The sequence below is a fragment of the Abramis brama genome, assembly GCF_963993115.1.
Source record: "Abramis brama genome assembly, chromosome: 9".
Lineage (NCBI taxonomy): Eukaryota > Metazoa > Chordata > Actinopteri > Cypriniformes > Leuciscidae > Abramis > Abramis brama.
The window spans coordinates 8664107-8678220 of record NC_139971.1 but is presented as its reverse complement, the minus strand read 5'-3'; the positions used below and the strand labels follow the sequence as shown (position 1 = coordinate 8678220).

The 14114-nt window shown below is 37.8% G+C and overlaps 1 protein-coding gene across 1 annotated transcript; it reads right to left on the bottom strand.

Moving 5' to 3' along the window:
- Window positions 1-2896: 2896 nt before the first annotated feature.
- On the bottom strand, window positions 2897-5560 carry fzd9b (frizzled class receptor 9b). The gene has a single exon (XM_084124984.1). It carries the CDS (start codon window positions 5071-5073, stop codon window positions 3325-3327), a length of 1749 nt encoding a protein of 582 aa, XP_083981110.1. The 5' UTR covers window positions 5074-5560; the 3' UTR covers window positions 2897-3324.
- Between the last annotated feature and the right edge of the window lie 8554 nt (window positions 5561-14114).

The following is a 14114-nucleotide window of genomic DNA, read 5'->3' as shown; positions in this document are numbered from 1 at the left end:
TTTTTTTCACTTTTTCTTTTCCTTAAAATTGTGAGATATAAACTCGGAATTGTGAGAAAAAAATCTGAATTGTGACATATAAACTTAAAATAAAAGGTATTTGTCTTACAAAGGTCTTTTTAATCTCCCCCCCCCCCCGCCCCGCCCCGCAATCTTGAGTTTATTACTCACAATAATAAAAAAAAGAGTCAGAGTTGTGAGATAAAAACACTTCCGTTGGAAGTGAGTGAGAGGATGTGAGTGAATGCATGTTTTACTCCAGTGTTGACCTCACATTTGTGGTTGGGCAGGTGCATTTCAGACATAAGCCACTGGCCTGAGTCTTTTTAATTGGTGCCTTTAGACACACACACACACACACACACACACACACACACACGCACACACACACACACACACACACACACACACACGCACGCACACACACACACACGCACGCACGCACACACACACACACACACACACACACCCGATGCAGTTTACTGACATTGTGATGGAGGTAAAGCACTCCTCCAGAGAGGCAACCTGAGCTGAAAAATACCAAAACACTCTGTCATAAAACGCTAGCAGACCTCAGCGACCTGCTCTGAAACACTGGTTGCTGAAAGGATGTGTGCACTTGCCAAAGCTCTCTCAGAGGAGCCGCTTTGTTGTGATGACGATGGGTAAATGACACATGCAGCTGTCAGTTTAAACAACAAAACAATGTGGCTTCTATAACTCATATAGACCTGTCAGCAACTGCCTGTAAAATATTGCAGCAGTCTCAGAAATTATTGTAGGGCTATATTTGCCACTTATAATTGATTGTCAGGGACATTTTTTGGACAATTGAACAATTACTGAACAATTATTACTTGTGAAATCAAATCATCATTGCTATACGTAATGCACAAGATTAATTCTAGGGCTTGAATAGAACATTATAAAATATTGCAAAGTGTACATAATTTTGTTTTTAATATTTGAGGTAAATGTTTGGTCACATTTTTTGCCCCAAGCCCTGATAAATTGAAAGTTTTTATATTTGCTTGACCAGCTGAATGGACCATGAACTTTAGTATGCTTGGGAAACCTTGGTTGTAAGCAAACAAAGCACTCACTAAGCTCAGGGGGTAATATATTTTAAAAAAATATATATATGATGTGAAATCTTTCAATAACTGTGTTGAAAACAGTGAACAGCAACATTTAATTAAATATTTTACAAAAATAAAATAAAATCTGGGCTTCGCAGGGACTCGAATGAATCACAATGTTTTTGAGAACAGTTTGAATTACATGAATTGTTAGAACAAATAGATTCGGTAAAATTAATTATACTTCACAGTGTTACTTGGGAGAACGAAGGCGGTTTAGGGCCATGTCTAGATAGTTCAGTGAAACTATTTCAAAATTCATAATTTAGACACAACTGCATTTTTAGGAAGTTCCACTAAGTTTGCGGAAATAAACTAGATTGTAGTGTTTTATGAAACTACACCAGAACTTATTGAAAAGTATATTTATTTACTTTGACAGTGTGTAGTATGTAACAGTACACCAGCACCAAATTTTCCATTACAGTATATCACACTTGAATATATTACTATCCCTATGTGTCCACCAGTTTCAGACTATTCAACTATTATGAATGGAAGACCAAATAGACCATTCTTTTCAGGGATACTTAACATACACCCATGCTACAATATATATATATATATATATATATATATATATATATATATATATATATAATAAAAATATATATGTAATATGCTTGCTCATAATGCATAGCCTGTTGGCTTTTAAGTTTTTAGGCCAATAAACACATTTAAAGGCTGCAATAAGAAAATGAGCTGAAACAAATATGCAATGGCATACAAATGAATCATCAAAATCCAGATCTGCAGTTACAAATGGGTAGAGGTAGGGTGAAGAAAGTACAATTCAAACAGCCACTGGAGCCCTACATGCTCCGGATCAAGCGTTGGAGAAAAGTGCCTTTATTTGCATGAGTGGCTCACATCAAAGAGTGGAGGGGGAAGAGAGAAGCGACACACAACAATAGGAGAATCTGGATGTGTTTGTGTGCATGTGCTGCCTCTCATTAATGAAATATAATTCCAGAACAACCTCTGCGTTTAAAGGTGATGATGTGAACGTTCGCACAGAGAAATCCAGGCTACTGTCTGTCACTCTGCTCAACGATTCCCTTTGAGGATGAAGGAGAGAAAACCACCAGGGATTTCTGTTCTGATAAACGCGCTCAAAGGAGAGCGTGCCCAAAGCGACTGCGTCTGTCATATGGAGGGGAATTAAAGAGAGAAAATAGAGCAAACAGCTGAAAGAAGGAGAAGAAGAAAAAAAAAACAGCGAACATGGACTATAACGCGATTCACAAACAATGTGCTAAAAACAAAAATGAGGCCTTAGCTACAAGCTTAATCTTCAGGATCCAAGCTTAGTCACAACTCTGACCAATAGGCTCTTAAAAGTGACATAGATTTATTCGTGTCAGGGGCGTACAAAGCCACACAGCCTTGTGTTATTCGGGGGTAGCCCACTCTTTTGAAGGCTCCTGAAAGGGTCCCTCAAGGATCGATTTGCATTTGAACTGGGGCGACCTTTCAGATGCAAACCTAGCTTTCTTCATCAAAATATTTGCATTGCTTTGACGCATTTTCTTGTTACAGTCGATGTGAAAAGTCTCACCAAGGCGCTTCTCTTTAACTTCCACCTCTAAATAGATGCAAACACAGCCGTCCGGCACAAGTACTTGAATGAAACTGAAATAGTAGTGTCACTTTGTGTAGCAACACTAAAACAAAAGTACAAGTAAACACATTTAGGTTAGCAGTTAACTCTTGAAATGCCTACTTCAAAGAATACACTTCAGTCAACTGTTGAAAATATATAACATTTTATTATCTTCTTCAAAAAGGCACTTTTAAACAAATGATCAATGCCATCTTGTGAGAAACCAAGACCAAGAAAAATTAAATATATTTATATATACAATAAATAATGTGTCCTGAAACATTTGAACAAGTAAATTAAACATATTAACAAGTCATTGAACAGCTTTCAAACGGGAACACTGTGCACTTCTCCATGCAAGAGCAATTGCAGATATTTAGAACTGATTAGGATGTGCGTATCTGTCTCATTTATTGCTACAGCAAGCGATAATAAAAATTCTCCCTTTAAGAAAGTACTGTTAATTCATTGTTTAGCTGCAATGTTGGGCTTTAAGTTTGTTTAGTTCGCCGTAAAGCTTCACTGCACTGCATGTCTTATTCTCACAAAGTCCACAGTACAGGACATCACAGTCTTGTGTGCTCATACATGCGTGGGACAGTCCGAGTAGGGATCAGTCTTGGACATGTGCAGTATGACGGCAGGTGCTTTGTAGTGGCAGTGACTAGTGCTACAGCTCCCGCTGCACTGCTTCCTGCAAGTCCTGTCTGTAAACTTTCTGCTACACAGACCCTGCCAAGTCTGCAGCGTCTTGGAGCTCCAGACCCACACGCCACTGGTGATGCCAACCACCAGCGACATGAAGATCTTCAGCATGAACACGGCCACGGTGGGCACCGAAGACTCCAGAGAGCAGTCCTCGTTCCTCCGACCCGGGAATGTGGTGCACTTGCTTTGGAGCCCTCGGAATTTCCAGTAGTCCATGTTGAGCCGCTCATAGAAGTAGCAAATGATGACGCAGGTGGCAGGAACCGTGTACAGGATGGAGTAGATGCCGATTTTCACCATCAGCTTTTCCAGCTTTTCCGTGTTGGTGCCTTCGGTCTTCATCACCTTCCGGATGTGGAAAAGCGCCACGAAGCCGGTCAGGATGAAAGACGTCCCAATGATGAGATAACAGGACAGAGGCACGAGGACGAAGCCTGTTAGCGCCCCCACATCCATACTGCCCACATAGCACAGTCCGGTGAGCTCGTCGCCCGCCACTTTCCGCATGGTGAGGATGACTATGGTCTTCAGGGCAGGTATGCCCCAAGCAGCCATGTGAAAGTAGCTGCTGTGCGACTCAATAGCCTCGTGACCCCATTTCTTACCAGCCGCCAGGAACCAAGTGAGAGTGAGGATGACCCACCAGATGGAGCTTGCCATGCCAAAATAGTAGAGGATGAGGAAGACTATGGTGCAACCCGTACTCTCCAGGCCTTCTTGGATGATGTACAACTCGCCATTCTCACGGTCACACGCGATGTTCTCTGCCCCGGCGACGGATCGAATGATAAAGGCGACTGAGTAAACGTTGTAGCACATGGAGAGGAAGATGATGGGCCGCTCTGGGTACTGGAAGCGATGTGGGTCAAGGAGGAAGGTTAGGACTGTGAAAGCTGTGGATATGAAGCACAGAGTAGACCAAACCGCCATCCAAATAAAAGCAAAGTCCTTATCCTGTCTGGACCAGAACACGTCCACGGCGGACGAGCAGCGTGGAGCGCACGTCTCGCTCTTTTCCACATACTGGAACTTTTCCGGGTTTTCACAAACTCCCATGCCGCCCCCTGGCCGTCCGTTCCCAGTGCCAGGCTGCCTGGGTCTGGACGGCACAGGCAACATGCCCTCTCCTTTCTTAGTCTCAGTTTTGGTGTCATTTTCCGGGGCTTCCATGCACAGAGCGTTGGGGTCATTTCTGGTGGGCAGTTTAGAGCAGTCCAAAGAATCAGGCCAAGCATAATTAAACTTCTCCATGATGGGCGAGCACTTCTGACGTGCCTGTTCACACATCGGACGGCAGGCAGGGATGGATGTGGACACTTGGTCAGTACACATAGGGGCATAAAGAGAGCAGAGAAAAAATCTCAAATGCACATCACAGCCATATTCCACCAGAGGGGCAAATTCATTCAGTTTAATCGCAGCCTCCCTCTGATTTTCGTGGTCCATAAAGTTGGGCATCCGGGTGAGGTTGTACCCGATGCCCTGGCACATAGGGATGGCGATAGGCTCGCATTTAGCTGGTCTTCCTCTCTCTGGGTCATAAGAGCCAATCTCTAAACTGTAGGCAGCAATAACCAGCTGACACCAGAGAGAAATCACAATTTTTAAAGGTGAGCCTCCCATGCTGGATTTTCAGTCACCTTTTTTTGAATGAAATAAGTCAAGAAAAACTTTCCTGGCATATACAGTCCCAAAAGAAGATTCTTTTTTTTTTTTTTGGATTTATGGGTGATTATGTAGCTCCATAGACACTGCTTATGTTAATAGTGTTTCAATGAATATTTCATATGTCATCCAAATAAAATGCTGAAAAATAGATATTCCCCTGAATTAAACTTCTCTGAAAAATCCTCTTTCAAAGTCTTCATATCATACAAAAAGGATGCTTAATGTCCAAGTTCGTATGTTATTTTGAAAAGCGCGCGTGCACAATCACTTTAAAAAAAACCCTAATATTTCACGTCAGTCATTACCGTTATTATTGGTACAAATAAGGGCATCAGGAGGAGCTCAACAAGAGAAACAACAAATCTGTCCGTGTCTTCGGTTATCTCCAAACTTCTGTGAAGCGTTTAATCCGACTGCAGCTCCTCTCTGTTCTCCTCACATCTCTGTGGCTCACACTGAACTTTCGCTCTCCTCTCTCAGTGTCCGTTTAATACGGGGGCGGGGTATTCATGACGTACTCGACTGGTTCCGCCCACACACTTCTGAAAAGCCAATGACGCCAAGAATGTGCTCCACCTACTTACTACAGAAAATATATTGCGTAAATCGTGGCTCCGCCCACCTACAACATAGAAGGCGCGCAGTAAAACACAAACGCTCAATCTGGAGACTTACCCTCGGAAAACATTTACCATGGCAATCGTAGGTCGAGCCAAAATACCATGTAATTTTTCCGACTGCAAATTAAAACAATGGATTAAATAGGATTTCATTCAAACAATGTAGGCATTTCCGAATTTCTTTCTTTTTTATTATTATTAGCAGTGGCTATAAAGTGGTTAGCCTAATTTTAGTAGGAACAATAAGTGTAAATATATTTTAGTGGAAAACACCATTATGAATTTTTGAAAGCTTCCATGTATAAATTGTCTAATGCAATGGGATTGTTTGTTTTAGACTAAACATTTTCTTTTACATTCCTTACAAATATATTTAAATAGCTAATGTAAATCCTTGCATATGAGATTTCAACCACAGAATAAGTAGAATCATAAACAGCCGAAGCTGATATAAAATGTCTCCCCGTGGCACTGATATTATGGCCTAATAAAGCAATGGCAACAGTGGAAAATAAGGGTGCAAAGGAATTTATCAAAATAGCTGCAATGATACTCAACACCTCAGGATATTACTGTCAAGGAGAGAAGTTCATTCCAAATTTAATGAAAGAAAAACAAAGTCCAGACAAGAAACTTTAATTATAAAAAACAAGTAGGCCTAATCTGTCACAGATTTCAATAAACTTAGTATTTTATTAAACATCATTATTTACACTGGAATATCCCACATCCCAAGATTCCTGTAAAAGAAAAAGATTATTATTACCATCTAGTGGCTATACAATGTACAACACTTACACATAGACTGGCAACAAATGAGACTTCCAACCGCTTAAATGTTTTTTTAATCTTCCTTAAATAGCTCAAATGTAAAAAAATGTCAAAAAAATGTTTATAGCATACTAATATAGAAAAAATATGTTTAAAATCATCTGCCTCTTTCATTCCAAGACTCATTAATCATAGGCCGAGCTCAGTTCTCAAGCCAAACGTTTGGTCAAAATAAAACAGGCCCGATTAGAATCCCTTCTGTTTGATGTGGTTACAGTGGGCATTTAAACCTTTTCACCCGCGGTGTTAGATTTTGAGCAGTTATCAGATTTGGATTTGGCATACTAAGCCTCACTTAGTCTGAAAGAGCACAGAGTGAGTCTGATACCCCTCCAGCCTGAGAAGGAAATACATACCAGACAAAACGATTTTTATCACCCTCAGCGTTTGCACGTCAGACCCCAATCCAATCCAATTTTGGAAAAATGAACATTTTTACATTTATGCAGACAATTTAATTCAAAAGCAACTGAGATTGCATAACAGTTCATGCATTCCCTGGGAATCAAACCCATTAGCCTGGTGTTGCTAGCATCATGTTCTGCTGGAACGTTTTACTGATCAATACATGCTATTTGAAACTTGACAGAGAAAATAAACACATTTTGAAACACATTCCTCTCAGGTGCCATATTCTCTCTGTCTCAGCACGTGTGTGGAGCCTCCCAAGGACTGATATGAGATTTTTATCAGGAAACAGAACTCTCCATGTATTCATGCCACCCTTTTAAACTTATCTGAGCGCTCAGGCAAACCTCTGTGTTCCCGACTGACACGAAATGCGTCTTTAAAAAACAGCCCGCTACGTCACCGCTACAAGCAAGCCTCCAGGACCGATCTACTTGAGAAGTAGGGCGACTTGCCTAAAGACTTTACAAATTGCGGGTGACAGATGGAGGCCTTAATTAGAGCTCACCCAACTGTGAATTAAAGTGATGTGAGATCATGTCATGACACCATATCCTGTTTGGGTAGCCGTGCCATGGTGGTATCTCTCTCACTCAAGCTAATGGAGCTCAGAGCACTTAGGCTGTCACTATTTATCAAAACGGCCACCACGTCCTGTGACTCCGCTGCACTGGACTGCACATTCTGTGGTTGGAAGTCTTGCATCATCAGTGTTCACTTTTCTTCTTCGCGTTGTACGTGAATAGAGAAAGATTATTAAGGACACTCTCTCAGAACGCTGACATAATGGAAGTGTGGGTGCTTCTTAAAATATGATGGAAATCACAAGGCCCGATGCTGTCTGCTGGGACAGTGTTGATGTGGAGAGTGCGTCGGGCTGTTTGACACGTGGCAGGGTAAGATATCTGTGTCTGAGTGGAGCAGGGCCTGACCCAGGATAACAGAGGTATGGGGACAATGCCATCAGCTGGAATTAAGAGAGGGGAGGCAATCACACTCCTTTCCATTGCATTGCAACTTATTATAAGCTTGAGAAGAGTTCTAAACATAACCTGCAATGCAAAGATACAGTGTCCCCAAAAAGCATTTAGACATTATTTAGAGTAAAAATGTCTAAATGTTATTTCATTAGATACCAAATATCAACATTTGTAAAAAAAAAAAAAAAAACTGTGTTTAATTGTATGGGATGTGCATTTGTATTGCACATAAAAAGTACTGTAAAAATGTCATCCTATTTCAGCTTAAAAACGACCTATTTCAACCATACATTTTAAAGTATAATCAACTTGGTTGTATCAACTTGAATTATTATATCAAGTTATTATACAAGTATTGTATCAAGTCATTTCAACTTGAATTATATTAAACTGACTTAAAAAAATGGAGAATCTCAAATAACATAAAAAAGATAAAGAAATGATGAGATGAAGTAATGTAAAAAGATAAGTTGCCATGACTTACTGAACATTTCATTTTTTATACTATGCACTTAACCATATATATATATATATATATATATATATATATATATATATATATATATATATATATATATATATGGTAAAACTTTATTTCAATGGTCCACTTTAGACATTCTACTAACTAGAAGTACCTTTGTAACTACATGTCAACTAACTCATTAGAGTATTAGTAGACTCTCGGCTTAGTATCTATTAACACTTAATTTTGATAGTCCTCCAACAGACATTCTACTAACTATAAGTAACTTTGCAACTACATGTCAACTTGTTCTACTAACCCTAAAACCTAACCCCAACCTAACAGTCTACTAATACTCTAACAAGAGTTAGTTGACATGGAGTTGCAAAGTTGCTTTGAGTAGAATATCTAAAGTGGACCATCAAAATAAAGTGTAATATAAATTATTATTATTATATAAATTATTATTATATTAATCATTATTATATTATATACAATCTACAATATAATTATATACAATCAACGTGGATATAGAAGTAATTTCAACTTTTACATTAAACTGACTTTAAAAAATGAATCTTTTAAAGTCTCTCTCTCTCTCTCTCTCTCTCTCTCTCTCTCTCTCTCTCTCTCTCTCTATATATATATATACATACACTGTAAAAGATTTTATGATCAATAAGTTATGACAACATATGTTTTTACATTGCTTTTACTCAACAAAATAAGTTAAGCAATTTTCAACTTTTTTTATAAGTTATATAAGATTGTACAAAGACTTTTTTTTAAGTCAGTTTAATGTAAATTAAGTTGAAACTGCTTATACATCCAAGTTGACTGAACTTGTATATATATATATCATTTTTTGTATTCTTTTAAAGTAGGCTATATTATTTTCATAATAAGTACTCTTTTTAAATGTATACTAAAGACTTATTTTTCACAAGGGAAACCACCATCTGGACTTTTAGTTGTCATGTTCACTTTTTTTAGTTGTCATGTTGATTTTACTTGTTATTCAGTTCAGGTGTGTGTCATTAATTATCCTGGCTTATAACTTGACTTCCTTTCTTTCTGTTCATCACAGTCTGCTGAATCCGAAATCGCTCCCTAAACCCTCAATCATTGTTCCCTACGTTAGTCCACTAATACTGTTCACTTGAAGGAGTGACTGAAAACGAGTGAGCGAATTCAGACTGCCGTTGAGCGTACATCGGTTGTACACTCGTTATTGCAGTGCAATGTGGGATTTAATAAGTGCACTCAATAACATCCACTATGGTTTCGAACACCACTACAAATGGATGTATATATATAGCACCCTATTTGAGGGTATAGGGGGTGATATCGGATTCAGCCTATGTGTACATCTCGTCTATGTTTGGATGTGTTGTATGCTACTCTCATTGTGTGGATCTGCCTGTGGATTTATTAAAGACTGCCTTATTGCCATCATCTTCGTGTTCATGTGCGTTCTAGCAACACATATCGTGACAACAGTATCTGTGGACATATTTAAATCTTCAACGTAATCGTTTGTCAGTTAAAATAAACTGAATATTTACTCTAAGGCCTTGAAATAAATGGTGGGATTACCATAGTGCGCACCACCAGTCAAATTCAGTTGTGCAGGGGAGGATGGAATATTTAAAGGGGAAAAAGAAACAGAGGGGACAGATTATCTCTCAAAGCTCCTTAAAACTGACTCAAGCGGAGTTGAAAATGAGTTCACAGTGATTTTTTTTTTTTAAAGGACAAATTGGCCATGACGTGAACAGAGAGCAATGGTCTCATTAAAGAAATGAGAGAGCAAAAACATAACTACAAATCTACAAATATGAATCTTATGAAACCTGGCAAGAGCTTGTTCAGGTCATATTTTGTAAAAAGGAAATTAAGTTTATTTCATGACCTCATGTGGATTTTTTAAAACAATTTTTTTTTCATTATTCTCAGTGGTTATTCTCATTACATAACAACATGTTATACAACAATTAAAAAGAGGATTAAAATGATCAAAATTAATTTAATTTAAATCTGCAGAAATCAAAAAGAGTACAACATGAACTGCCATAAAGTATAAATACTTAGTTTAAACAAGACACTCATAAATTATATAATCGTAATAATACATTTACATTGATGAGAATTTTGGGGAAAATGTGCTTTATTTTCATGTCACAATTAAAATAAACTATGCAATATATTTTGTGTCTTCTGATTTTAAGGTGAAATGTGATCCGAATACAGGTTTTCTGAGATTCACCCATGTTTACACTCTTATGTCATAATAGAAACACTATTAATTAACACATGTACCAGCAAATATGCTGTCATCCCAGCTCCACTGCATTAATTCCCATAAATAAAAGGCAGTATTCATATTCAAGTCAACTATGACTTTGCTCTTCTCATCAGAAAAACAGGGATTTGATTTCACAGCTGTTCTGGTGTCAAGTACAAATACAAAGACAATAGAAGTGTGTTTGTAATTGCACCCTGTCCCATATGTCTCTCTTTTCCTCTTAGAGTAAGACAACACGTGGAGGAGTGTGGCAAGGCCTGATGGATTACCGTGATTAAAACTGAGTGTAACAGGAGAGCTGCTCTCTCACATCTGGAGTCAACACACACACACACACACACACACACACACACACTCACTCACTCACTCACTCACTCACAAAGCACAATGCTAACACTGTTTGAGCTAGCATTATGTAATTGCCTGCTAGTCACACTGTCTTGCAGTATAAATTGTGTAGTCTGGATGCTGTGACATGCTTCCAGGTGAACGTCAAGGAACTTTTGTTCCTAAGCTAGTGGCAGAGAGTTGGAGGAAAGGATTGTGAAAAAGACGTGTGCTTAATTGTATTATAGTGTACTTAAAATCTTAAAAGAATATTTATAAAAACAACTGTACTTGCAGTTAATATAATAATAGTGAAATAAAAGGCCACTTAAATGTACATAAAGAGAGTCCAATTTCATGACTATGATTTTATAAAACACGTAAGTACACTTTTAAAATGTGAATTTTACACCCAACAGACATTCTACTGACTATAAGTAAATTTGCAAGTACATTCTACTAACAGAATAAAATCTACTAAAATCATCTTATTCTACTAACCTTAACCCCTTATTCTACTAACCCTATCCCTAACAGTCTACTAATACTCAATAATGAGAGTTATAGGTGCAACATTATTTATAGTCAACAGAAGAGGGCAGGGTTGCCAGGTTTGTGCAAAAACAAAAACAAAAAAAAAACAAATCAGCCCAATTGCTATTCAAAAATATTCTGGGGTTGGTTCCCGTCCAGGGCGGATGCTTAAACCCGTGGTGGAAAAAACGTGGACCATCACCATCAAATGGGACCATCCAAATAAAGTGTAGCTATAAACCAATTTTGTAATATACTGAAGCATTACATACTAAAGCACATGTAAATTGCTTGATTATAATTTGGTAACACTTTATTTTACAGTGTCCTTGTTACATATTTTACATGTTACCATATAACATTAAATTATGCACATTACATGCAACTAACTCTCAACCAAAACCTAATCCTACCCAAATTCTATAGTAAGTATATGTTGTTAATTAATATTACTCAGTACTTAAATATATAATTAATAATTACACTGTAACAATGTCACCTTAAAATAAAGTGTAATCTAATTTTAACTGTAGTGTGGTATTCGATCATTACACTATTACAAATTTGTAATTACAAATATGTTCCAATGCATTACATAAAATTTCAATAGAAACAACATTAAAGTATTTTTTAGTTTAGCATAAATTCTTGTCATGCTTCATGCTTACATTCAGCAGAACAAATTAACCATATTTTAAAAACATTCAAAATAACTATGCAATTACATAAAGATGTACGTAAGTGGGTCAAAAAAGCACTAAACTTCAGCAAATTACATTTAATATAAATTTAAAGTATCATACAATTTCATTTATCTGCAAGTAACATGCAAATAACAGTAAAAAAAAAACATCTTAAGTATGTACATCTTAAGTATACTTAAGTATATTCTTTTAAAATATGTTATTTTTGTAATTAGTACTTTTTCTAAAAAAAATGAAGAATTTGCTGAAGTGTACTTCTTTTTCACAAAAGGGACGGAATTTTGCACAATTACTCTGCTCCACCGAAGAAATACAGTCATACAGTTTTGGAACCACATGAGGGTGACTAAATATTGACATTTTGGGGTGAGCTGTTCTTTTAAAGGGTGGTAAGATACCAACAGAGATTCTTTTGGTGTCAACTGAAGCTAATTTTTGAATGTTTACAAATAGAATTTTGCAATTCAGTTAACTTGCTCTAAAACATGGCATTAGTGAGAGGTGTTCAAACAGCAAGACATCCCTTCAGGATAATTAGGAGGAAAACCAGGACTGTCTGCAGATCACTGTCGGGGAAAGTCTGCCCCTCATCTTGACTGTGTTTGCACTGTGTCTGTCACTCTTTTTAGGGTTTGTGTGCTGATAAGGGATCCGTTTTTTTTGGGATGTGTATTGTTTAGGAGCTGGAGGAGGGAAAGAGGGAGATAAATAGTGTTCTCCAGCTTCTGTAGAAGATAAACCAAGGATCAGAAATACCACTCCTCACCTCCTCTTCCTTCAAATCTGTCCATAAAGGTGAAGTCATTTATTGGATGTTAAATTGATTTAAAAGAAAAGTGAATATTTAGTAGGAATGTTTCAAAAGCTTAAATGAAAAACCGGGGTTTGATTCATTTTGAATAAATTTGCCACAACATGTCTGATCATAGTCACATTAATGTATAAATGAAAAGTCAAGGATTTAAAATATGTAAATCAAATGCTGCTGAGAGGTGTAGGGTCATTTAAATACTGAACTAAGACCTCAAAGGTCGGGAGAGAGAGAGAGAGAGAGAGAGAGAGAGAGAGAGAGAGAGAGAGAGAGAGAGAGAGAGAGAGAGAGAGAGAGAGAGAGAGAGAGAGAGAGAAACCCGAAAACAACAGACCGAACAAATAAGAGCAAGTGTGAGTCAGTCAGCCTTCACCTCATTGTTTTACAAAGCTGAACTTTCTGGGCAAACACACAACTGCTTTTAACCTCCCAGTGGGAGCAATGTAATGGAAATCCACACTACCGCAACTGGACACGTGGATGGCCAGCTCTGTCTATCCAATGGGAAGTGCCACGTATTTACAGTACAGTAGGCTATGAATATAATAATAAGTGTGTGTAGGGGTGTATACAAATCTTTACGGTATGATTTTACAGGAGATAAGGGCCATTCTGGGGTGATTTTTGAAGTGGTTCATGTTTCAGTAGTCAGCATAGACAATCCCAGAAGGGCTTATTGTTTGTGTAATTCACAGGCCACAAATTTATTCACCTTCCATTAATGTGTTTGCTGTGATTGGATAACAATCAGATCCCTTGACCGTATTAAAGGGTCATTGTATATGCACCCAAGATGAATTGTGATTCACTAAACTACATTTGGAAATCGATTCTGACCACTAATGAAGGCGTAGCCTACATTAAGCTAAGTAATGAAACACATGGCTCATTGGAAAAACGTAGCTACCTGAGGCAATATTTTTGCAAAACGCAAAATATGTAGGCTACTAAATCAAATCAAATCAAGTATATTTGTATAGCGCTTTTCACAATACAGATTGTATCAAAGCAGC